Source organism: Penicillium chermesinum (assembly GCF_028974085.1).
Source record: "Penicillium chermesinum strain IBT 19713 chromosome Unknown utg000002l:1.0-5270490.0:1.0-5274688.0, whole genome shotgun sequence".
Classification (NCBI taxonomy): domain Eukaryota; kingdom Fungi; phylum Ascomycota; class Eurotiomycetes; order Eurotiales; family Aspergillaceae; genus Penicillium; species Penicillium chermesinum.
Genome location: NW_026695312.1, coordinates 3053304 through 3077780, shown reverse-complemented (window position 1 = coordinate 3077780; position 24477 = coordinate 3053304). Strand labels below are relative to the sequence as shown.

The following is a 24477-nucleotide window of genomic DNA, read 5'->3' as shown; positions in this document are numbered from 1 at the left end:
GGCCCGTAATCTACCAGACATGCCTCTCTACGACGTCGAGTACGTCTGCCCTCTTTCCTTATCCCAGCAAGAAGAGCTCGCCCAAGCCTTCACGCAGCTACACTCGCAACGCTTCCAAACCCCACGCGTCTTCATCAATGTGCGCTTCACGGATGCAAGCTCCCAAGTAGTCTTCCGGGGGGGTAAGCGGCGGCATTATAACCGGGTGATCCTTCGATCTCGGACAAGCAATGACCGGAGTAATGAGCTTTACATCGAGCACTGCCGCGCGATTGTCGCGGCATGGGAGAGGATTGTCGGGACAGGGAACGAGGTGGGATTGCGGACTGTATGGGTGATGGGGGCTTTAACGACGGCACTTGAGGCGGGGATTGCGAGGCCTAAGGTAAGTGTTATTTTTTTTCTTCAATAAAATTCGGACTTTGTCAAATACGCAGATGGCTGAAAGGTTCTTTTTCTCTAGACGGGAGAAGAGAAGGAGTGGTTGAGGGTTAATTGGCCGCAGTTCAAAGCACTTGCTGAGGCTGGGGATGAGGATTTTATTGACTTGATGAAAGAAGAGGAGCTTTTGGCTTAATTCCGGTTTGGGGAGCTACGCTCAATTTATTGGTTAGATACGAATTCGCCGGAGATCAAGATCCACATGTATGGGCTAGTGAGGGTCGAAGTATCAGGAGTCCCAGTTATTGCCGCTGCCGATTGCAAACCAGGGATCCTATCCGGATAGCTCATGTATCTGGACGAATATATGAAGCTGTCTTGCGCCCAGGTTCGTATGAGAAGGCTTGGGTCTTATTATGGCGAGAGTAATTGGGATAGACATGGCTACTAGTAAATAACTTGAGTACCACGAAGTACTATTGAGCTTCAAAGCCATTTCTAAAATGGCAAAGCTCATATTGTGATGCGCTTATATACAGAAGGGAAGAAGTATACGGGGTTGGCCAGTCGTCCACGTCAAATGCCCAGGTAAAGTTTTAAGACCATAGAACGACTTCCCAATATCATTGGTAATGGAGGATTCACGGAAAGGAGAGCAAGGAGAATCAAAGGATATCACATTCCACGGTCCAATACGCCACCCTGTTAGAAGATAAAATCCATAGTCCTTTTCCGTCCATGCAATAGCAGGGCAAATTTCCCATATGTAAAGTTTCTGGATTGAGATTGTAAGAACAAAAGATCTCAACAATGGCCCCACAAACAACACAACTTGTCTTCCATTTCGCTCGAACGTTGGAAGACTGATATCTGAATACAGTCATAGAATTCATTGTAGAAAAACACTGGGGAGGTAGCGGAGATGACGCATTGGGCTTGAGGGTTGGAGGAATTAGAGTGTTCCCACCCAAAGCTCGGCTCTATAAATTGTTTAGAAACTGGCAAGGTCATCAGACGTTTCACCGGGCTGGCAAGTGCCCTGAACCAACCCCAGTGGGCAGCTCAGACGGCGTCGGGCGATAGTGGACCGCGTCAACTGGCTTGGATGGATGCGCTGACGAGGGGTCCGCTTTTAGCGCTGCAGAGGATTGAAACAGCCCTTGACGGACAGGCGGTGGTGGTGGTGAAAACATTGAAGTTCGAGGAGGAGCATCATGATTTGGCGACCGGCGTTCAACGTTACGGCTAGGGTTGGGAATAGGTTTTCGAACATCCAGTGGTGAAGAACTTTGAGATCTAAATGCCGGTTTGTGCTCAACATCAAACTCGGGATTCCGAAAAGGTCCTTGATGATGTGAGCGAGGCTCCTGCTCAGTCCCATACGGTGTATTATTTGCCGAAGAGTTGGCAGCTGACATGTTCTCCGGTATTGTCGACGCAGACCCGTTTGGCGCATTCACATCCACCACTCGTTTTTGAGCAGCGGGGGTTGTGAATGGCGCCTGTTGCGACTCGTGAGCTCGCGCTTGCGGCCGATGCTGTTGAGAGTACTGATGTTGTGGCTGTTGTTGATGAATGGGGTGCTGCGGATTGGCCCAGGGCGTTTGTTCGAGAAAAGCTTCTTCGGCATCTGTGCGGAACATGTTGGATGACATTGAAGACATGGCCCCACGAGGTGGCAGCGCGGATGAGGCCTGGGGAACTGATTTCCGGGTCTCGACAGCAATCTAAGTGGGCTGAGTCAGTATCAAAGAAGAAACAAAGACGAGCTGAGATGTCTTACTCCCATCTTTTCCAAATCATCATCCAGTTCGGACGGGCGAGCTCCCACCAACGGCGGCGCAGCTGGAAAGCCTACATATTTGGCGACACCAGCCATGATGGAGACTTCGAGGTTGTAGGAAGTCTGATGCGAGATCTGTTGCGAGCGACGGGTGGGGAACGGGATGATGTGATGCGGGCTCAGCTCATCCGTCTTAAATCGGTCATGCTGGATCGCATAGAACTGTTTGCTGATCGCGCTCGAGTGTCTCTCGCGCGCGTCTCTGATGCGCTGGAAAAAGGTGCTGTGGGCTTGGGCGCGCTCCGCTAGGCTCTTGTTTAACAAAGCCTGCTTGCGATAGTGGAACAAGGTCTCCTCGTATCTGATCTTCTTGTCGCGATTGCGTGCCACGCATTCGATTTGACGCAGATACTCGGGATGCGTTGGGTTTGGCCCAGTAAGCATTTCCATTTCACGGTCGAGCTTCGCTATCCTTTCGTCGTAAATCCTGAGACAAAGCTGATGAGTACATGGAAGCAGGCAGAGGCCGGGGGATTCTTACTTGTCTCGTAAAGTTGCAAACTCTTTTTCCAGGGTTGCCAGAGACTCCATAGCCGACATTCTTTTCGCAGCTAAATATAGGTTTAGCTAGGCTAGCATACGGGCTTAGCGGGAAATCACTCACACTCTTCTTCCGTTTTCGCCGTAATCTCGGCGTCTTGGGGCTCATCGCCCCGTTCCGCAGTCTCTTCGTCTTCTCCAAGATGTTCATCAGCGACATCCTCTGTCGCGACCTCGGCGCCGCCCGCTTCGTTCTCTTCTTCTACATCTGGAGCTCTTCTTCCTCTGCGCTTGCCCTTCTTGGCCTTCTTGCTTTTAGCCGGCACGGCAGGCAGTTCTGACTCCTCGGGAGCATCGTCGACCAGTTGCCCATCCTCATTGAGCATGGCAGCGTCCTCTACGGGCTCGGGGGAGAGAAGCGCATCATCGTCCATCGGATCGCTCAGGTCACTCTTAATAGAACCCCGGCGTTTCTTCGAAGGCTCGTCGTCGCCGACATCCGTTCCGGTGTCCTCACCGGCCACAAAGCGCTTGCGCTTCTGCCCAATGCTATCAAGGATCTCCACCTCATCAAGTGGGTTTTCATCTTCGAGGGAATTGTGATTGGAGGCTCGGCGTGGTTTGCTCGGGGAGTCATCCGCCATCTCATCATCGACGTCGTCCAATGTCGTAGACTGGTGAAGTTTACTCGGACTTGGGCCAGCACTTCCGGCGCTTACGACAATGTCCCGTTTGCGAACGTTGTGAGGTGAATCCTCGATGCGCTCGGTCTCGGCTTCTGAGTCGTTTTCCAATTGCCGCTCATTCTTGACCGAGTCTTCGAAGTCGGATGGTTCATTGTCTGAGACATCATCAATCTCACTCAAGCTGCTCGATCGACCATCGTCCATGAGGGGGTCATCCAAAAAGGGATTGCGCTCGCCATTGGTCCTGGTGGGCTCTGTCCCAGCGGGACCCACGGAGCTTTGCTCTCGGCTCTCGGCCACCTCCATGAGACAATAGAGTAAGTGGTCCGAGTGCAATCAAATTTATAAGGCCAGAAGGTGGAGAAGAAAGAACGGGCCGGCGCGAACAGTAGTGAGTCGAAACTTGCTGCAGCGGAATATGGGTTGTGGGGGAGGCGGTAAGGTCACCGATTAGTGCAAGAGAGATTCTTCGGGGGCTCTGGATTGATAACACAATAAATTAGTCCAATTGCCATGCTAACTCATTCAAGTCCCTTCCTCTTGAAGTGGGCAAAGGGTGGAAATATAATGGGTGAGTGGGTGAGAGAGGTAGGTCGGCGCCTCCAGAAGGCGGTGCGGAGATTGATCATCGCCCGGAACGCCCCCCAGAAATGGCTGGCCCTCGCCTGCAGCACCATAAGCCGCGCAGAGGCTGTAGTGGAGCCGACCAAGCTCACCCAGCTCCTCATGGCCATAGATACGAAGGTGCATGTGCTATAATGGGGCGAGCATGTATGTAAAAGCGCGAGTGACGTACCGTCTCAACAATGCGCCGGGGGCAACGCTGGTAATGAGCGTTACTGCTCGCGATCGAGCAGTATTCTCACAGCCGCTGCGTTTCCACAGACACAGAATATAATTTCTAGCCCAATCCACGCGTCTTGAAAGTGTATTATCCTGCCAGAGGCCTTCGGACCACCGATGCGCCAGCACTGATCACAAGATGGCGAGGGGAGGCCGGCTAAGAAGCGGGCAGGACCACAGTCGAGGGTCGCGGGGAGGCTATCGGCATGGAACGGGTGCGGAATGGGTCAGAGGTTCGCAGGGAAAATCGTCAAGAGCCGTATGGGAACCAAAAGCTGGCTGGAGGAGGAAAGGAGAATGCCCAAGAGCGCTCTGATGGGATGCAAAAGCAACAAGAGTCGGTACTGCCATGTACCGAAGTCCACACCGCCTACTGAATTCATCACTATCACCATCTTGTATGCTGACGTCGCCGGATATGGACATGATAGTCTTAAGAGCAGACAACAACTAGATTTGATGACGGACTACACGCAATAAGTTGGACTGAAAGTATCGCCGTTTGATCTGATACTTCCAGAACAAGGCATAAAAGTGGGTTTGGACCTCGTAAGAAAGGAAGAATGGTCGACATTGGTATTTGGTAACAAACGAGATTACAAAAAAAGTCAATCTCGGAGAACTTTGCCTTTAAATTTCAGCGAATGATACAGTGAATCTTTTTTCCTGACTTAATAGCCCTGACTTCAGCATGTACCTTTATAGTCACCCTCTTCATGTTCATGCAGCGGGCTATCTGATGCGACTCACGTGATACCTGAGTGCCAAGACTGATAAGCCCAAGAAAAAAAAAAGTTCGGAGCTATACACAAGTCGAAGTCGAACCGGCCACTTTATTTCAATCCCTAAGAACGAGCTTCTATTGGGATTCCTGGCTTCCTCAAACATGGGAAAAGGCTCAAAGTCACGATCTAAGGAAGAATCCAAGCCGCCGGCCTCCGGTGGCCTTCCCTTTGTTAAGGATACTTCAGCGCTGGACCCAGTTTTGTCCTCTCTGTTCGATAAGAGTGTATGTACTCACACGCCATGCATGCGCACTCAGGAAGCTAACGGTTATCCAGGATGGCCCTGTCAAAGCCCCTACGGTACAATACGTCAATGTCCCCGCCAAGTCCTCGAAAGCGGCTGCCGACGCTGAAGACGAAGACGAAGACCAGGACCTTGATGTTGACTCGAGGGAATCTGAGGATGAATTGATGGAAGATGCGTCAAAGGACAGCGACTCTGAATCTGCAGAAGAACCAGCCCCAGAAACACAAGGTCGCAAGCGTAAGCGCGGTGCAGCTGGGGAAGACCTGGAGGAAACATACATGCGCCGCATTGCCAAAGAAGAAGAAAAGGCCGACCAAAAGAGAAATGAGGAGTATGCTAAACGCCAAAAGCCTACTGAGGACAGCGAAGAAAGTGATGCGTCAGATGACGAGTCTGAAATTGAGAGAAGTGATGATGATGAGGCTGTGCCCGTACCGGTTCACGAAAGTCTGACAGGCGGCGACAAAGTGGATGATGTCGAAAAGTCCAACCGCACTGTCTTCCTGGGAAATGTCTCTACTCAGGCAATCAGATCTAAGGCTGCCAAGAAGACACTACTCCGACACCTTGGTTCGTTCTGCTCTACTCTGTCTGAGTCGACCGGCCCTCACAAGGTTGAGTCGATCCGATTCCGCTCAGTGCCTTTTTCAAGCGGTGGTGGTATCCCCAAGCGGGCCTCATTCGCCCGTCAAGAGATCCTGGACGAAACGACTCCCAGTACCAATGCATATGTCGTTTACTCCACCGTGCAGGCTGCTCGCCAGGCACCCGCTGCGTTGAATGGAAGTGTTGTCCTGGATCGTCACTTAAGAGTCGACAGCGTTGCTCACCCTGCGGCTATTGATCATAAGCGATGTGTCTTTGTCGGAAATCTCGACTTTGTCGACCTTGAAACCCCTGTGGAGGATGAGAATGGCAAAAAGAAGAAGCCCAGAGCTCCCGCCGATATTGAGGAGGGACTCTGGCGCATTTTCAACGAGCACACTGGGACCTCAAAGGACAAGAAGGCCCCCAAGAAGAACGTCGAGTTCGTTCGTGTCATCCGCGACCGCAACACCCGTGTCGGCAAGGGCTTTGCCTACGTCCAGTTCTACGATGGCATCAGCGTCGAGCAAGCTTTGCCCTTGAATGGCAAGAATTTCCCGCCGCGGCTGCCCCGTAAACTCCGTGTGACTCGTGCGCGCAAGGTGGCCAAAAAATCCGAGAATGATGGCAAAGATTCGAAGATGGCTGAAGCTCAGAAGACCCTTCAGGGACGAGCTGGTAGACTCCTTGGCCGAGCTGGCGCTGCCAAGGTCAAGGCGAATAGCAAGGCCACCATCTCTGGGAATTCGTTCGTGTTCGAAGGCCATCGGGCTACTGAGAACGGTCCATCTCAAATCAAAGTCAAGACCAAGAGTCGGGGCTCCAAGGGCTCCAAGGAAAAGAGAAACAATCGCAGTAACAGGCGGGCAGCTGCTTACAAGGCCGCGGGTGGTAAGAGGCCTTAAAAAGAGACGGGGGAAATACAAAGCTCTCTGTATTTATTATTGGCGTTGGGAAGGGCATTTGAAGGACCAGACAGACACTACCAATACACCTCACGTATCTGCACAAAATCTTGATAATGCGTTTATCTCACCTACCTAACCGGCGTTGCTGCAAAAGCATTTGGGTTGATACTAGACCGCCCAGAATACTTGTGCACTCGCATTGTAAACGATGTTTGTCCAGTTAGGAAACCTTGCTCGAGCCCAGACAGCAATCGCGTCCCCCACCTGTAGCTCACGTACTCCACGTCCATCCAACGTTTCTCTTCCCCGGCCTTTGGTGCGTTCGATAATGCCAGCTTCTTCGGAGTCAGGCTCAATGTCGTCCAAATAATGCCAGACGATCTCCACGTTCTGCCGGGAGCCTACACGCCCCCTATTGATCTGTAGCCTGTTTGGTCCAGGATGAAGGGGCCCGCCCCAGGGCCAATCTGATGAGCGACTAACCCTTTTTCATTTTCTAGCCACTCAGCCGCGCCTCGTTTGTGGGCCGCATGTATTACTTCAGTATCGAACCACGTCCATGATTCCTTCTGGTAAAGTTCTGGGCCGGTGGCATCACCGCCACCGCCTTGGTCATGCGAAGAAAGATGGAAGATTATCTTTCGACATGGATGAGTTCCGCGATAGGGCAGTGGTGTCAGACCAGAGGCGTTGTCATTACCCTATGGAGCCAGTGAGCTTTTTGGTTCGTCTAGATGTCATCAAGTTCAGTAGAGACTCACTTGTTTGGTAAAGCAGAGGGGGACTGTCTTCAACACTACCATATCATGATCTTGACGGACGATCACCCGATTCCCTTGGCGGCTCCTCTCGGGCATGACTGCCATGTAGGCCATCTCCGATGCCCAATACTCGGCTGCATCCATAATTTTGTCCACCAACTCGTTCGGAAGGCCTTTTCCAACTTTGCGTCGCAGAATGTGTCTGACTTTAAGAGCATCCCATGCAGAACCAGAGAATACTTCGTTCCTAGTTTTGGTTCTCACAGGGGTTCCCTCACCTTGCCTGTCTGTAGACTCTGGGTTGCTATCGTCCTGCCGTGGCTGGAAGGCCGAGGGCGTCAACAGCTGTGCTCTCAATTACTGAACATCGTGTCTGAGAGAACAGTAGACTCAAGTCAGGCAAGTCGGCAACTGAAAATTGGAAGAAGAGGACGGCGCCCAGTCCTGCAGGGCAACAGATGTCAGGGATGCAGAGACTTTGAAGTGTAATTCAGGTAACAAGGGCGAAATTGGAACTTTGATTAAACTAGGAAACACTCTTAATTTGCCAAATGAAGGTTAAGGTATGCTTACTCGTATGGCGGACACCGCCATAGTGGAGTCAAGAATTTGAACGTTTTTGGCAACTGGATTCCCCGCATATGACGTAGATCTCATTTTATCGGCCAGTGGCTTCTCAATATGTTTCGTTCTGATTCGCAGACGAGACTCCTTTGATCATTCATCATTTCGAAAGTATCTGTTTTAATTCTATCTGCAAGGCCACTTTCTTTGGTCATATCCAACTCAACGGCTCTCTTATATCTTGTATTAGTCGGATGTAACGATTATGCCGTTCGTTATTTGACACCAGTATATTTGAGGACCCACTATCATGAATGACTCTCCATCTCTTCTTCCTCGTACAAACATCCATCCACCCTGTGGGTCTCCCTTTGTTCAAAATGTTTGCTTGCGGTCTCCGTGGCATATAGACATATAGACTAATTCCCGTTATGCCAATGTGAGGAGATAAGCATAGGAGAGCCAAAGGGCATCGGTACTGGCTTTGCCAATAACAGTACTCGCCGGTATGCGCCACTATTACAACGCAGCCGAGTTTGGTGAGCTTGAGACGTCTGCTCAAACCCGGCCGATTTAATATATCTCGAAATGTAGTCGGTACGCTTTAAAATGGTGCTGTTTAATTTACTGGTCAAGTTTATGCCTTGGATATTCATTCTGGAAGAACCTCTTATTCAAGCATGGCCACAAACTCCAATAAGTGTATTCCTCTGGTGTCCTGTATTGTCATCCTACATGGCTCGTCGGTGGAGATACCCCGCAGTGGAATTCGATTCCTCAAGTATCCCTGTAAACCCTTGGGGCGGCTTTCTTTGCAGGTATAACCCGCACGCTGTCAGTGATAGTTCTTAGAGTACTCAACCTGGCTATTGAGAGGCCGCTGTCGAGTCGTAAATTTCAATTCACTGTCGTATGTTCGTCATCTGCTTCTAGTAATAGTCATGTCTATTCAGGCTGTAATAGTATATTATGGATGTAAATAGTCCCCTCATGACTTGGAGTGTTTCCCCGATCTACAAGCAGTGTATACTTCGATCACCCTAGCCTCAGGCACAGCCCGATCACGCAATTTCGCCAAGCCTATTAGATCGACGTGAAGACCGCCTCTACTGGCGAGTATAAGACGAACAAGCTGCCTAATAACATTCTGTTTCTTTCCCCAATATTTGTACCTGTTCATTGAAATACGACACGCGATCAATTCTCGCCCTCCACAATGACTAACCTTGCTAGCTGAAGCCCTGGAGGTCGAATATCGGGTCCCTCCTGCATCCTTCCACTCCCGACGCAAGCGACAAGCCGATGGAAGACTTCATGGTAGTGGGGCACACCGCGTTACCGTCCCTTCTCTCGGCCGGCTAAGTGCGATTTCGCCCAGCTACGGATTGTCATGTCGCAGATCCCCGGGATCCAGGGGATCCAGATCTCGCTGTACAGTTCCCCTGGTGGAGTCGGACCTTTAGGTGTCGGAGGATTATCGCGGAGCCCAGTTGGATCACCGAATGGGTCGCCGACTGCCCAGTCGCCGATTGACCACCGAGCGAACCGGGGATTCAGACTGCTTCACCCCCAAGCTCTCCGTACGCGACGACGCTTTGGCGACGTCCCGACTGGCCGTTGGTTGCGTTATCTGCACTGACGATGGTGATCGGTGATCTGATTGACATTCCTACGGTATGCGCTCGAGGGTCCTTCGGGCTTGGCTGACCCTCCCCCCCTTCCTGGATCCCCATATATGAGTTGCGGTCTGCCAAATCGGGGTCTTTTTTTTTGTTTCTTTACCTATTTAGATACCACCAATCAATCCAGTCCTTTTCAGACCTTCTTCTGCTGCATTTTTATTCTTCCCAGCTCAGCTCCGATACACTGACCTTCGATCCTCTCTCATCCCATTGTGACCGACACTACTTGTTCAGAATGGCTTCTCGAAAGTGCGCCGCGGTGGTCGTGGGCGCCGGTCCGGCCGGTGTGGCCGTCATGGGCAATCTGTTGGAGCGTCAACTGGGCACCATTGCTTGGGTTGACCCCTGCTTCGAGGCCGGTCGCATCAACCGTAGATATCGCGAAGTCCCGAGGTTGGTCTCTGCATCTTAAAGTGACTCCATCTCCTGCTAACCGTCTGGTCCATAGTAATACCAAGGTCGCTCTTTTTGAAGCCTACGCGACTGCTACACAACCGTTCCGAAATGTTATTGAGAAGGCTCGACTCCCCAATGCCTTCTCCACAATGTCCAAGCTCGAACAGGATAAGACCTGTCACTTGCACTATGCAGCCGACATGGTTCGAGATCTTACAGATGGTCTGGTGAAGATGGAGCAGGTTTACGCCTGTCGCGGCTTTGTCACAGCAGCTAAGCTCACTGAGAAGGTTCGCACTTGGCAGTCCTCAAGAAATACATTTCATAGCTGACCACCATGTCCACAGTCATCCAACCAATGGACCGTGCGCGTTCAACGCCATGACTCCGAGGGAGACGTCGAGATCGAAACTTCCCGCCTGATCCTCTGCACAGGCTCCCACCCAACCAACCTCCCATGCCCGGTCCCCAGCCTCGATATCCAGCAGCTGGACCTCGACACTGTCCTGAAGCCTTCGGAGCTCACCGAGGCCATTCCTACCAACCGCCCCTCCACCATTGCCGTCGTTGGCGCCTCGCACAGTGCTATCCTCGCCCTCCTCAACCTCATCCAACTTGCCCGTACCTCCCACCCACAACTCCGCGTCAAGTGGTTCACCCGTCACCCCCTCCGCTATGCAGAGTACATGGACGGTTGGATCCTGCGCGATAACACTGGACTGAAGGGCACGGCAGCTGATTTTGCCCGCACTCAATTAGAAGATGATAAGCTCGCGACTTCGCCCGCCGGCGAGGTGATCACGAAGATCGACTGTACCGGCGGTGACGCCCGTGAGAATGCGCAATACTGGGCTCATCTCCCCACCTGCTCACATATCGTCCATGCGGTTGGATTCACCCGGGATCCTTTACCGCATCTTACCAAGAATGGGTCACCTTTGGCTCTGGAGTTTGACCACGAGAGTGGTCGTTTCCACGAAAGTAACAATGGGCCCGCTATCCCTGGGCTGTTTGGTGCTGGTATCGCTTTCCCGGAACGAGTGGTTGATCCTTATGGGAATGTCGAGTATGCAGTTGGTTTCTTTAAGTTCATGAAGTTCTTGAAGAAGGTTGTTCCCTCCTGGGCAACTAAAATTTGATATGAACTTGTCGCCATTAGCGGGTTGACTTGGAATTTCATCATTATGAAGTCTTTATGGCGCTGGGTGTTGGGCGTTGGCACTGTCCTCAATGGACTGGAACTGATATCTCTTACCTGGCTTGTCTCATTTCTAATTTGGAACCATAATGAATCATTATCAGACTGACATTCGGAGATTAATTTACAGTAAATGCTATACCCCATGATCGTTATAGGACATCCTCCATCGTAAGACACCCTTCATATCTCCAGGAATAGGGGCCTCAGTGCCCGAAGGTGTGTGCATTTCCCCAAATTCCCAATGGTGCGACTCAGGCCTAGAGTTGATTCGATGGATAAGGAGAGTGTGCATTGACTGTCGATGTCACCGGTGGGAGCATACAGCAGTTCTTCTGGGATCCTAATGAGGGGAATTATTAAGAATTTATTCAAGCCACACTTATGAGAAAGATATTATATTAGACATGTCCATGAATCATCATAGTAAACACCGAATCGAGGCCTGACATATCAATCGAGGACACATAAAACCATCAGCGTCATCACGTCATGAACATATAGAACGAAAAATGAAGATACGTGATCATATGACCTTCTAATCGCACTCATACGATAGAAATCTACATCACCATGGCAGCCGCAACGACTCCCAGGAAAGCAAGGACACCCACAGGCTTAACACCCACAGCCCCGTTGGTCGACGTCTGAGTGGCAAATGCATCGGTGCTCGTCGCAGTAGCCCGGTACTCGCTCTGGCTTGCAACAGCCTTCTGGTCGTAGCCGGTGGCAGTCACGGTGTACGTGGTGGACGACTGCGACCACGTGAGAACGGTCCCAGATGGAGGAGCTGTGACCGTGCCCGGCAGGTTGGACAGAGTCTTGGTGCCGTTGTTGGGAAAGTCGCCCGGCTTGTAGAACTTGTCCGATGTATTGTTAAAGCCGTACTTCTTGCAGTCGTTTGGACTGAAGTTGTTGTCACAGGTGCCCCACACGAAGTCTGGGACAGAGTTGTACAGGTTGGGCCAGTCGGATGGGAAGAATACGGGCCAAAGGTCTGCTCCGGCTAACCTGGGGACTGTGTCGGGGCAGACGTCCCAAGCACTGTATTAAGTCTGGTTAGCCTCAATCCTTTTCTCCAATGCTGACTTCAAGGTATGGGGAGGCTTACGAAGAGATGCTGGCGCTAGCTCCGCAGCATGCACACTCGGTGGCTGACTTTGTGATGTCGCCAATGTTGCCTAGGTCACCCAGATTGGTAGGAATGTTATTAATGGTCTGGTCGGTGACATGCGTGACACAGTTCACTTGGGCGTTGCGGGCAGAGAGGGTGTTCTGAAGCACTTTGCCCAGATCACAAGAGCATCGGTTTGGAGCATTGTCGGGGGCTGGCCAGAAGGGAATTGGTTCAGTGGCACTAGGGCAGACGGCGAAGTATTGTTGAACGAAGAGTTGGTATTCACAAGAGTAAACCTGCAATAGGAACGGTATATTAGCTTTTTCTTTTTCTTTTTCTTTTTTCCCTTTTTCTTTTTGGTCATTGCCAGTGGCCCCAGCCAATAAACTGTCATCAATTGTGACTCGAAGCTTTTCTCTCAGGCAAGGCAGTCGTTGTCGAAGATGGGAGGGGCCTTACCTGGTTCCAACAAGATTCCGCCATACAGTTGATATATTTCTGATGGGCGGTACAGCCACAATCCACAATGCAGTTGCCATTGCCATTGCAATCGTCCACACAGGACCCCCACTTGTCCGCAACATCACGGTTGCAAGACAAGTACTCAGAAGAGGAAATGCAGTGACTGGACGTGATGTTTGTTTGCGCGTATGCCAGCTGCGAGAGCCCGGCAAGGGCTGCCACGCCCAAAGCGAAGGAGATTCTCGATGTCATGATGATATGCTGGTATCTCTTTCCTCGGATGCCTTCAAAGCAAATGCGATCAGAGCCAGAAATGTTGCAACGATGATCAAATCCAAAGTTGGTCGATCTACACTGCGAGGTTCCAAGACAACAGAGATCGAGGGCCTTTCGCGGGTTATATATGGCCTCTCTAGACCATGCACTTGCCATGAGGGAAAACCCCCTTGGGTATCTGACTTAAACGCCTACTGCAACATGCAGCAGCTCAGTCGGGACGATCATTTCGAAGCGAACCGAGCCGTCATCGTTGGCACATTGTGGCACCGACTCCGGACGAAACAGAGAGGGCCCTGGGCCCCAAGAACATGCATTGGGCCATTGAGAGTTCCAGATTATTCTGGGGCTCCCGGTCTCAACTATTGCGAAATGCATATCTCACATGTAGGCAGTAGCTTTCTGCTCATCAAGGGTCGTCAGGTTTGACACCTCAGAAGAGCAAGGAAGGGGTTAGTCAGTAGCGGCTGCAGGTAACCAGGGCATCCTTGCAGCTACCACACGAGGCAAAGTCATCTTGACTTCCGATCTTATAATAGCCGGTGAACCTTGCTTGGGAATTGCAGGTTTGCAGTCAAGTCGGATTGTTTTGTTTGTCTGGGTGCCTGAACCCTCGCTTGGTTCTGATGGTCCTGTGCTCTCGCCTGTTTGAGTCGGCTCTTACTAAGACCTCACTAGTTTCAGGCCCCAAGATTTTCTTCTCTGCAACTGCAGCATCTTGTTTCAATATCAGGGGATGCCAAGAGAGGAGAGAAAGGGAGGAAGTTATTACTAGAAGTACAGTATGGATCACGTGGGGCAAATCAGATCTGCCACCGAAAATATTTCACGGTTCGGAAAGCTGGGGATCGCCTATTAGATGTATTCGAGATCTTTTTAAGATAAGGATTGGGTCAGAGAGATATTGATATTGCAGGAAGATGGGTTTCAATGATGCCATCAGGGTCTGCCCGGTCAACCTCAGCGATCTGCCGATCACATCCGATGATAGTCTGGGGCCGTGAAATAGTAGAACATAAATCTTAGTTTCAGAATGACCAAAATTGCCCCTCTGCACTCAAGGTTTAAGGCCAAAGCATCTGCCTTCTTCCAATCTAGCCACTTAAGCTCAGTGAGTACCTCGGTAACTCTATTTAGTACCCCTAGCAGGATTTCAGGAAGCGTATGCGAATGGCCAGTAATCTTAGGGGAAGACGCGAGGACTGGTTCAATATAGCTCAGACCTACTAATAGTAGTGCCAAGATGCACCCAATCAGCATGTCGTATCCTGCATTGTCGGGTGTTGAAGCAGATAATCCAGTGCTATACAGCATAGAGAGCCTTGCCAGAAGCTCAGCCTTTTACGATACCTAACTACATAGTACTTGTCATACCCCTAAGCAAAGCATAAGAATCACGTGAAATACCCAAAGGCTGTTCCATGTACAACTTTGTCCACGTAGATGCGTTACTCAACATGAACATGGATTGTCGTAGACAGCGCGTTTGAACACGAGGGACATCAGTGCCATTTGCATCCCATCGTGGCTGAGGATTGGACTGGCGGTGTCGTCAGAGCCCTGCCCCATCCCCAAAATACGATCCCCCAACCATCTGCAGGGAGTTTGTGCCTCTGCAAGAGATCGGATTCGATCCGGCCCATGCTTGCGCTAAAATTTATCAAGCGAAGAGGACCTATGAGCCATCGGCAAGGAAGCCATCAGTATCACGCGAACATCGCGAATTTCTACCCTTTCCGATTTACAGTAAGCCACAACCCGCTGGAAAACGAGAGAAATCCGATTCTATGATGAAATGAACTCTCCGGCGCCCACTTGGACGCAAAAATAAGCCCTGGGTTTTTAGAGTTATCTAGCGCGACGGGCGTCGTCAGCCCCGAGAGGAGTCAATGCCAATTTCTTCGTTCAGGCTCCAGCCCCTACCAAGTGGAGCGGGCTCCATCTGCCCCCTCCCACTATCGACGCTTTACCGTTGCACTCGTTTCTCCACTTGTGCCGACTTTTCCTGGATCCTTGTGTATCTTTGACCCAAAGTCACGCTGTGCTTTTGTTGGCCATTGGCGGTGCGCGCTGGAGGTCGGGTCTTGTCTTTCCGGGCGATTCGTGGGTTGTTTCCGAGGTGCCTGCAGGCGGTCGCTTTTTAAGGAGATTGCGGTACATGATACCCCAATCATGCTCCAGGGCTACAATATGTTCTCTAATGAAAATAGCTTGATACGGGGTGTTCATCTCGCATGCATACTTCGTACTCGTTACTGCGCTGGGCATGTATCGTCGATGCCCATCATTGTCTCCCGCTCTCGCTGCGGATTTCAGGAGTGACCCACAGCGCCGATCATAAACAGTCATGTCTCACGTCTAATTACAACGTTTATACTTGGCAAGAGGAAGCTCAGTAGATGGCCCTAAGATAAGGTAACCACGAAGATATTATTTATTTAGATCGTAGTAGAAAACATGGGTCTCCATAATGCACTCGTCAAAATGATAATAGCGGGAGGAGAATCAACGCTGACCCAGGGGATAAAAGGAAAACACATGACCAACAGATGTCGGGAGTATTGTCGATAATGATACAGCTGTACAAATCACACACTGGATGCAACAAGGATCGCTTGTCTCGGGACAAAGCGTGGTCGCTGATCCAGCACGGCCCATTATTTCACACATAGGTAGTAACAGAAAATCCGGGGAATTAAGCATGTTCATAAACATTGGCGCTCGTTTCCATCGATTATTCAACGTTTTACAGCAGAGCAAAGACACCAGCGACCATGGCCAACATGCCGCCCGAAACTCCGTTCACGACACCAGCGTTGGCGGTAGGGACGGAACTTTCGGAAGCGGTGCTGGAGGGAGCAGTGCTAGAGCTGGCGGTGGGAGTCGGGCTGGAAGAAGCAGTGGTGGAGCTCGAGGCCGATGTGGTCATGGTGGAGGCGCTGCTCGAGGAGGCACTGGTAGAGCTAGCGCTAGTAGAGCTGGCGCTGGTGGAGCTAGCACTGGTGCTGGCGACTGTAGAGCTGGACGAGCTGGACGAGCTGCTGGAGGCGCTGCTGCTGGAGGCGGAGGTGCTGGTGGTGGCCTCGGAAGAAGTGGTAGTGGCAGCCTCAGAGGTGGTAGCAGCGGAAGTGCTGGAGGCAGGAGCAGAACCAGTAGCACCGGCCACAGTGAACGGAGGCAAGAAGTTGTACTCGTTCGAGTCGCTGTCGTCAATGATCTCAATGGTGTACTTCTGGTTGGCCACGAGGTTCTCGGGCACATGCCAGGTGTAGCTACCGCTGTTGCCAATGCTATCTGTATTGTCCGAGTCACGTTAGTATTGGGCCCGGACGGGAGGGTATCGCATGGGAAGCTTACCGGCAATCACATCTCCAGAGTTCGGGGTGCTCACGGAACCGGACTGCAGGCGCAACGATACAGAGCCAGTGGTGTCGGGGTTCCAGGTCAAGGTAGTAGGCTTCCCCGCCGTGAACTGATAGCCCCCAGGGGGATTGTTGAACGCGTTAGCTTCGTTGTTGGCGGCGACCAAGGCCGAGAAAGCAACGGCGGCGACAATAGAGACACGCATTCTGGTCGAGATGCAAAGATAAATGCGAAAAGATCCGGAGAAGATGAAAAAAAATCAACGGCCAAGGTGCGGCGACTAAGGGGGGGGGGGGGGAAGCAAGATTTAATAGTCAAAAGGATCGGCTGGGAGATCGTCGTGGTCTCGTGTAGGCTATACACAGAAAAGTATAATTGCTACTCTGCGGGGAAGAGCGAAGGAATGACTGCGCAGATGGCAAAAGGAGACGACAGAACGCGGGAATCAGACCCGGGAAAAGTTAGTTAGCCAGTATTATATTATTAGAGTCACAATTTCAGGCAGCCGGCCATAAACCTCCTCGGGTCAAGGTGGTCCAAAGGGCATAATTTTAAAAACTCCAGTGAGCATGTGCCCCCGGCGCCGCTAAGTCCCGAAAGAAGGCAATGTGGGCCGCCACTGCCGGTTCTGGTGCGTCTTCGCGCGCAGGGGCGGACGCATATTGGCCAGTGGTTTGCTCAGCCTCGACGGCAGCCACCAGGAACCTCTGGGAACCGGAAGTCCCGCGCAGTTGGACATTTCGGCTGGGAAAGGTCTAGTCCTCCGGTGGCGTTCTGGACCTTGGCCAGTCTGCCCTCGCTTCTGCCCTTGTTCGCTATTCTGGTACTCGATTATTCTGGCACTCGATTCTAAGGAAAATTCTCATCGCCTTCAGCAGATCCAGAATGGAAGGACGGCTATATCTCGGAGTTATGATGTGGAGTTTGGTGCACCAGGAAGACACGCCCCCGAGCACTAAGACTCGGCTGAAAAATCCCAAATCCCAATTTGGGGTCAGTGTCTTGCCGACCATAGAGCCGATCATTTGCCACGAGGCTCGGAAATAATCTTCACCTTGCAAGGTCGGCGTGTACGGGGACGAACTGCGGTTCGTACAGGTTCGTACAGGTTCCTGCATAGGCCACGCGACTTGACGGGTTTCCAACCCGACCAGCCATTCTATACCCTATTTTCGATCGAGGGGTGAAAAATCATGAGTTTTGTCATTAATTAGCCTAATGCCTATATGATATGAGTATCGTTTTTGGAAGAGTGTAACTCCGTAGTTCATGCACCGGCAGGGGTATGCGGGCACCATTCACCGGGCTCGTCAGTAAACCATTCTCGCCCAACCAGCTTATCACTTCCATGGCGCGCCGGTCCTCCTCTTCCTTCTGCCGTTCCAGTAACTGCCACGCCGTTAGCAAGGAGCCCACAGTCTAGTAAGAAGGTAGGGGAAGGGCAGGGGGAAGGCCCCCTAAAATTAGGCCCAAGGGTCAAAGGGTCAAAGGGAAAGGGGGGGGAGGGTTTCACTCACAGCCTGGAAAAGCCCCTTGCGCCCTTTCTTTTCAACCACTTTAGTCTTCGTCACACGATCGCGTACGTCATGTACGAATTTACACTTGTCGCCGCGCTGGCACTGCCCAGTGCGAGCGAAATGTCGGCAAACGGGCTTTTTGCTTTCGCGAGGTGGCGGCGGCACCCTTTCGGGTCCCTCGCGCCGTATGCTCGCAACCTCCGGCGCAGAGTCTTCATCATCCTCGTCCGATCCGGACTCCGATCCACTAGAGGACGTCCAGTCACTGCTGTCGGAGTTGTCGGAATTCACATCCATTGCATCGCCCGGTTCAATCATGCTGTCGCTCGCTTTCAGCGGTGGCTCTACAGACATGGGGATTGGGTCAGCCTGTAGTCCGGGGGGTTGGTCATCGACTTTGAGTTCAGCTGTAGCCTCTGCCATCGTGGCTTCAACTGTAGTCTCGGCTGTAGTAGCTGCAGCCGTGGCAGTGGCCGTAGCCAGAGCCATTTCGCCCTCTGTTGGACCGGTACCATTGCATGAGGCTGGAAGCCCGTGAGATTCTGTGGAACCGTTTGATAGGCCTAGATCGGGGTCTAAACCCAGCACTTGTTTCTGCAGAGCCGCGACCTTCAAACGGGCCGCCTCCGCCTCCGCTTCGGCCTTAGCAAAGCGCTTTTGCTCGCGGTCCAAGTTGCGACGAATCTTGTCTGCCTTGCGCTGGGCCTTCATCGCCGCGTCGATGGCCGGGTCGGCCTGTGCATCACTCAGCTTCCGCTTCGGCTCTTTGTCATCCTTGAGGGTTTCTTGTTTGTCTTGTTTTTCTTGCTTTTCTTGCTGCTTGGCTTTCTCCTTCTCTCGACGCAGGGCGTCACGGGCTGCTTTCGCCTCTTCCCCGGCTTTCTTCTTCTCTTCAATACGGGCTGCAGTGGGGAATCTCTTCTTTCGCTCGGCAATCCAGGCCGCAATATCTGATGCGGACTGTAGGTTGGAGGTTTGTCCCTTATAGGTAAACTGCAGAGAACCGGTTCCGGGCGCTAATTTAGATTCTTCATCCGCGTCCTCTTCCTCTTCACTAGACTCGTGCTCCTCGGTCTTCGGAGTCAGTCCGAGCTGGTTGTGCTTTCTCTTGCGCTTCTTCGGCTTGCGCGTGGCATCAGCCGCCGGAGGTGGTTTGCAGGGTAAAGGATTTCCAAAACTGGGGACAGGTGGAGGTGCGGGGGTTCTGGGTACGGTCTGGGGCTTGTTGAATGCAGCAGAATGGTCACGTTTATGAGAGTGTCGCGACTTAGGGCCATGGTTTCCATGGTTTCCATGTGGATGGGATGGCCGATGTCCCCGTCCATGGCCCGGAGGTGCCCCGTAAGGCATGCTCTGCTCGCCCCAGGGAGCCGATCCCATCATAACCGGTGTATTAGGAGGTGGCGAGGCATGTTGAGGTGTTGGAATCGGCGAGGGATAAGGCGCGGCCTGTGTCGCAAAGGGTGTAGTGGGTGGGAGGGGGCCATTGTAGCCCGGTAGTGGGTGGTAGGGAGCCGAGCCAGTCGGTTGGGGGTACGGTGAAGGTTGGTAGGCATGCGGAGGTTGCGGAGGTTGAGGAGTTTGAGGATGCTGATAGTTGGTTTGCGCATGAGCATATGGTGGAGGAGGCATGTACGAAGTTGCGGTCACTGGTTGAGGTGGGTAGCCGTAGTTTGTATTTGCAGGGCTAAATCCAGAGTGACTAGGGGTGGGATAGGGTGACCGTCCAGCGTCCGGAGAAAAATAACCTCCTCGACCTCGACCTCCGTGGCCTCGGCCTCGGCCCCGACCTGCTCGGCCATTCCAGTGCCCATGTTGCGCAGAGGGGTAGACGGGATGGTGCTGGGTCGGTGGAGGTGGAGGTGGAGGAGGGAAAGAAAACCCCTGGGAGCTCATTTTCGGCACCCTCTCAGAGGTACTAGAACAGAACTTTACTCCATGACGTGAATCAAGCAAGACGAGAGAAGCCAGTAAACAAATTTTGGCCGAAGAAGATTTTCGGCAAGCTTGGACTTTTCTGACAGCTGTACAGTCACGTGTGGGGAAGGGCGCCGGCGATGATTGGCGCGTTCATTCAGGCTTTTTTCCACAGCCAAGGTGGATCGTAGAACGCAGATTCATGGGCTTCAATGATGAAAAGTCTGCTTTGGGAGTATTTCTAGGACAGCGAACGCACCTCCGCTACGTGATTCTCTGGTCTTCTCGCCATGTTCATCCTTGTAAGGCCGCCACTGGAAATGCCTGGCGCTCAATCAACTAACGGCCGCAGACCACCATCTCCGATCTGATCCAGATCGCCCCCCAAGACTTCGCCAAATTCAGTGCAGTAGCTATTGAGGATAATATCAACCAGAAATATGCCAACAAAGTATATGCCTCGGGGTTCATCTACGATCTCTTTTCATCCCGCTAACCCCCAATCCAGGTCATTCAAAAGATCGGCTTATGTATCAGCTTCTATGATATGCTAGAATCCTCAGATGGTCTGATTGGCCATGGAACCGGTCTCGTCAATGTTAACGGTACATAGGGTATGCCTTGCTTGTTCGGGACCATTTGCTTACCCCGTACTAGTCACATTTCGGATGATTGTATTTCGCCCTTTCAAGGGCGAGATCATGCTCGGAAAGATTGCAAGTGGTACGGAAAATGGGATCAAGAGTATGTCACGATCTGATATTAACATCGAGTTCATCTTTTCATGGGTACTGACGGAGAACAGTCGGCGTTGAGTTCTTCAATGACATCTTGATCCCCCCACCCCTCCTTCTTGACGGTGCCAAGTTGTGAGTTCTAGACGATCCACCATCAAGGGCAATATACTAAGCATGTACTAGTGACTATACCGATCAGGTATGGACCTACGAGAGTGAAGATGGCACCCTGCTCTATTTCGACGTGGGTGAAATTGTCCGGTTTCGTATCGAGACAGAGGAATGGCATGATCAGATTCCCACCGGACCAGAGGGAGAGAACACCAATACTGACCGGAAGCCTCCATATTCGATCATTGTATGTATCCTATCTCTCCTGGAAGATTGATCGAGAAATCTTTCCTGACATGCTCGCAGGGCTCGATGCAAATGGGTGGCCTTGGGCCCATTACATGGTGGTAAACTGTGTCACCGAGGCATGATGCCATTTCCACATTGCATTTACGACCATGAGCGGACGGCTTCGCTCTTTTTCCTACTCTCAGATACCCATGTAGCTCTCGAAGAATCATCACGAAAAATTTTTTTTTTTTAAAAGAAACATCGCTGTTTTCAAATTCCAAGGGCCCTGTAGATAGCAAAGGGAGCATAATCGCAGATTTTTATCGGGGTTATTAGAACGGCGCGTGGATACTTGCAACATACGCCATCCAGGGATCATGTTGACCACACCGAAAAGTGCTGATTGGTCCAAATTGATGTGATTGTCCCCCATAATTGCATGCTCCATGGACATTCTTATCGCCGTCCAGGTACGTATCTTTTTCTGGGGACATGTGCTTATCAACCCGATTATTCAGCATTGATAGATCACTCCGATCGCGCCGACTGATCGGAGAGGGGCAAGATTTTGTCCGAAGACAGTGCGGCTGCGCCCAGGAAATCAGACCCGTAGGTGGAGCAACCACGCCCTTTTTAACCAGTCGCTGCTCAGCGATCGATCACTCCATGGGACCCAAGAGCTGTAGGAAACGTAAAAGAAATCAAAAATAAACCACGGTCCTTATTTATAAGAATTTTTTCCTTCCCTGTTGCTAAGATCTTGAAACGCCACAGCCTTTTAAGGTTCTCCCTAGAATATTCTGCTTGATAATCGATCAGCTTTCCCGAAACAGCGGTGATCTCGCTGTAACCTTGATCGGTCGCCTCTTATACTCCCGTCTGCCGTTCTTGAGCATTGCTCTCTTTTGTTTTCGCTTTCCATTTACAATTTCATAGACATCATGGGATCCTTGGATAACGGACACTCAACTGAGCGCCGCTTTGGCACTCTGGCGGTGCACGCCGGTGCCCCTCACGACCCGTCAACCGGTGCAGTGATCGCGCCTGTATGTGTCGCATTCGAGTTGGCAGCATGTTCAGCAGCTAATGACTCTTCGGTAGATTTCGCTGTCTACAACCTACGCCCAGACAAGTGTTGGCAGCCCTGTCGGCCTTTACGAGTACACGCGCAGCTCCAACCCCAATCGGTAAGGCCCGCGGGACGAGACTGGTCACAAACACAAGCTCACAGATTCCCAGCGATAACTTCGAAGAAGCCATTGCGGCACTTGAGCATGGCAAATATGCCCTCGCCTTCTCCTCGGGCTCCGCGACTACTGCTGTCATCCTCCAATCCCTGGCTGCGGGCTCCCACGTTGTCTCCGTCTCCGATGTATACGGCGGGACGCACCGCTACTTCACCAAGGTTGCTTCGGCCCACGGAGTTGAGGTCTCTTTTTCGCCTGCGATCGAGCAGGAAGTCGAGAAGCTTATTCGCCCCGGTGAGACCAAATTGGTGTGGATCGAGTCTCCTTCAAACCCTACCTTGGGACTGGTAGACATTCGTGCTGTATCGGAGATTGCGCACAAGCACGGGATTACCGTCGTGGTTGACAACACATTCATGAGCCCTTACGTCCAGAATCCCCTGCTCCACGGCGCGGATATCGTCGTTCACTCCGTTACTAAGTACATCAACGGCCACTCGGTAAGTTTTCCCTCTCTGTCCGGCCGCGCGATCTACAGTAGAACTGACTTTTATCGCCAAGGATGTTCTCATGGGTGTTGCCGCCTTCAACTCCGATGTCTTGAAGGAGCGCCTCACCTTCCTCCAGAATGCCATTGGTGCTGTTCCTTCTCCATTTGACTGCTGGCTGGCCCACCGCGGTCTGAAGACCTTGCACCTGCGTGCCCGCGAAGCCACTAAGAATGCCACGGTGATCGCACAAGCCCTGGAATCCTCTCCTCATGTCATCTCCGTCAACTACCCCGGTCTGGACTCCCACAAGCATCGGGCCATTGCTCTCAAGCAACACCGCGACGGTATGGGCGGTGGAATGCTCAGCTTCCGTCTCAAGGGCGGCCAGACCGCCGCGCACCTTTTCTGCAAATACACCAAGGTGTTCACTCTGGCTGAGAGTTTGGGTGGTGTGGAGAGTCTGGTCGAAGTTCCTGCCAGCATGACCCATGCTGGTATCCCCAAGGCCGAGCGCGAGGCTTCTGGTGTCTTTGATGACCTTGTGCGGGTGAGCTGTGGTGTGGAGGATGCTGAGGACCTGAAGGCTGATGTGTTGAATGCATTGGGGTTGGCTGTTGCAGACGCCGAGAAGAAGGGTAACGGCAAATCTTAAGCCAAGTAACCGCATTTGCTTATTCTGTTTTACTTTGCATCCGGCATCTTTGCATCATGACAATTAGATGATAGACGACTACAACTACGCATTTCCTGACCATGACGTTCCTGCGAGGAGGATACTAGGAGTAGTAAATATGAGCGATGAGAGGTCAGTAGATGGTAGCTTGGAGGATAATGTTTCCCCGGATATGATAAAAGCAAACACGATCCAATACGATCCGCTCGAGCCAACAGGTTTTAACACAAAGCATGGGGCATCACCACAGACATAGTTCATCAGCAAGCCCCTGACCGAGTTAGCTCTTGGAGGGAGATGACGAAAGGTCAGGAAGAGCGAGACAGCTGTTCCTGTTTTACCGGAACATCCACGTGTGAGCTAACCCCATCCTGCGCAGCTGGTAGACATGTTATCCACGTCCTCCCCCACCTTCGTCTCTTCTTCCTTCTCTTTCGACGTTGCAGAGAGGGAAGTTATCGACCACTCGTCGTCTTCAGCTGAAGGCTGTGGAGAGTTGGAATTCCCATCCCCTTCCAAAGTACTTGCAATTGGCGGTTTCTCTTCATCTTCCTTCGCGGACAGCTTAGATGCTGGCTCATCCGTCTTCCACGTGAGCCGGTCCACTGCATCCACCAGACTGGCCAACGTCGTGTTGATCCCCTTCACGGCTGTTTTCAGAACATGGATTTGATATTCTTTCTCAGATAACTGTGCCCGAAGAACGCGCATTTCCACCGAACAGGCGGACTTGTGGTCGCTGGAGTAATTGTTATATCCTGAAGTGGATTCCGCATTCGTAGAGGTGCTCATCGTCCTGGGGTATATAGCAGTCCTTGTTGCTCTTTCTAAGCTAAGCCGGTTTATCTGTCGTTCCAAGGCATCCAGGCGCTGGAAAAAGATCCGGGGGTGATTTTGGAAGTCGTTCATCCACGAGCCCTCCGGAGCCTGGGCTGGGCTGGCCCGAGCCCAATAACTAGGATAGTAGTGAGACATATTGAGATGCTGGTCTTTCAGATCATAGGTAACATGTACTTTCTAAGCGAACTTGACCACT

At 51.8% G+C, this 24477-nt stretch overlaps 13 protein-coding genes across 13 annotated transcripts; 5 read left to right on the top strand and 8 right to left on the bottom strand.

The window, feature by feature from the left end:
* Positions 1-19: 19 nt before the first annotated feature.
* Positions 20-577, top strand: N7468_002000 (uncharacterized protein; the record flags this gene model as incomplete). Its single annotated transcript, XM_058471297.1, has 2 exons — positions 20-385; positions 464-577. The coding sequence occupies 2 exons, from the start codon at positions 20-22 to the stop codon at positions 575-577; spliced, it is 480 nt and encodes a 159-aa protein (XP_058334438.1).
* Positions 578-1400: 823 nt separating this feature from the next.
* On the bottom strand, positions 1401-3696 carry N7468_001999 (uncharacterized protein; the record flags this gene model as incomplete). Its single annotated transcript, XM_058471296.1, has 4 exons — positions 1401-2108; positions 2165-2651; positions 2706-2775; positions 2829-3696. 4 exons carry the CDS (start codon positions 3694-3696, stop codon positions 1401-1403), a joined length of 2133 nt encoding a protein of 710 aa, XP_058334437.1.
* Positions 3697-3915: 219 nt separating this feature from the next.
* On the bottom strand, positions 3916-4140 carry N7468_001998 (uncharacterized protein; the record flags this gene model as incomplete). The annotated part of the gene is made up of 1 exon (XM_058471295.1): positions 3916-4140. One exon carries the CDS (start codon positions 4138-4140, stop codon positions 3916-3918), a length of 225 nt encoding a protein of 74 aa, XP_058334436.1.
* Positions 4141-5119: 979 nt separating this feature from the next.
* Positions 5120-6755, top strand: nop12 (rRNA-processing protein NOP12; the record flags this gene model as incomplete). Its single annotated transcript, XM_058471294.1, has 2 exons — positions 5120-5242; positions 5295-6755. 2 exons carry the CDS (start codon positions 5120-5122, stop codon positions 6753-6755), a joined length of 1584 nt encoding a protein of 527 aa, XP_058334435.1.
* A 171-nt stretch (positions 6756-6926) lies between these two features.
* N7468_001996 (uncharacterized protein) lies at positions 6927-7870 on the bottom strand (the record flags this gene model as incomplete). The annotated part of the gene is given in 3 exon segments (XM_058471293.1): positions 6927-7148; positions 7166-7459; positions 7520-7870. Coding segments are annotated over 3 exon segments (867 nt in total), but the record flags the coding sequence as incomplete, so codon positions are not given.
* A 2130-nt stretch (positions 7871-10000) lies between these two features.
* N7468_001995 (uncharacterized protein) lies at positions 10001-11300 on the top strand (the record flags this gene model as incomplete). Its single annotated transcript, XM_058471292.1, has 3 exons — positions 10001-10158; positions 10214-10451; positions 10509-11300. 3 exons carry the CDS (start codon positions 10001-10003, stop codon positions 11298-11300), a joined length of 1188 nt encoding a protein of 395 aa, XP_058334433.1.
* A 622-nt stretch (positions 11301-11922) lies between these two features.
* N7468_001994 (uncharacterized protein) lies at positions 11923-13190 on the bottom strand (the record flags this gene model as incomplete). The annotated part of the gene is made up of 3 exons (XM_058471291.1): positions 11923-12403; positions 12471-12772; positions 12936-13190. 3 exons carry the CDS (start codon positions 13188-13190, stop codon positions 11923-11925), a joined length of 1038 nt encoding a protein of 345 aa, XP_058334432.1.
* Positions 13191-15248: 2058 nt separating this feature from the next.
* N7468_001993 (uncharacterized protein) lies at positions 15249-15563 on the bottom strand (the record flags this gene model as incomplete). Its single annotated transcript, XM_058471290.1, has 1 exon — positions 15249-15563. The coding sequence occupies one exon, from the start codon at positions 15561-15563 to the stop codon at positions 15249-15251; it is 315 nt and encodes a 104-aa protein (XP_058334431.1).
* A 397-nt stretch (positions 15564-15960) lies between these two features.
* On the bottom strand, positions 15961-16782 carry N7468_001992 (GPI anchored serine-threonine rich family protein; the record flags this gene model as incomplete). The annotated part of the gene is made up of 2 exons (XM_058471289.1): positions 15961-16508; positions 16572-16782. 2 exons carry the CDS (start codon positions 16780-16782, stop codon positions 15961-15963), a joined length of 759 nt encoding a protein of 252 aa, XP_058334430.1.
* Positions 16783-17787: 1005 nt separating this feature from the next.
* Positions 17788-19908, bottom strand: N7468_001991 (CCCH zinc finger protein; the record flags this gene model as incomplete). The annotated part of the gene is made up of 4 exons (XM_058471288.1): positions 17788-17799; positions 17853-17966; positions 18095-19743; positions 19818-19908. The coding sequence occupies 4 exons, from the start codon at positions 19906-19908 to the stop codon at positions 17788-17790; spliced, it is 1866 nt and encodes a 621-aa protein (XP_058334429.1).
* Positions 19909-20301: 393 nt separating this feature from the next.
* Positions 20302-21210, top strand: N7468_001990 (DNA-directed RNA polymerase III subunit RPC25; the record flags this gene model as incomplete). The annotated part of the gene is made up of 7 exons (XM_058471287.1): positions 20302-20313; positions 20364-20462; positions 20520-20616; positions 20669-20755; positions 20817-20880; positions 20932-21106; positions 21166-21210. The coding sequence occupies 7 exons, from the start codon at positions 20302-20304 to the stop codon at positions 21208-21210; spliced, it is 579 nt and encodes a 192-aa protein (XP_058334428.1).
* An 821-nt stretch (positions 21211-22031) lies between these two features.
* Positions 22032-23420, top strand: N7468_001989 (cystathionine gamma-lyase CYS3; the record flags this gene model as incomplete). The annotated part of the gene is made up of 4 exons (XM_058471286.1): positions 22032-22136; positions 22192-22277; positions 22330-22777; positions 22839-23420. The coding sequence occupies 4 exons, from the start codon at positions 22032-22034 to the stop codon at positions 23418-23420; spliced, it is 1221 nt and encodes a 406-aa protein (XP_058334427.1).
* Positions 23421-23801: 381 nt separating this feature from the next.
* Positions 23802-24416, bottom strand: N7468_001988 (uncharacterized protein; the record flags this gene model as incomplete). Its single annotated transcript, XM_058471285.1, has 1 exon — positions 23802-24416. One exon carries the CDS (start codon positions 24414-24416, stop codon positions 23802-23804), a length of 615 nt encoding a protein of 204 aa, XP_058334426.1.
* Between the last annotated feature and the right edge of the window lie 61 nt (positions 24417-24477).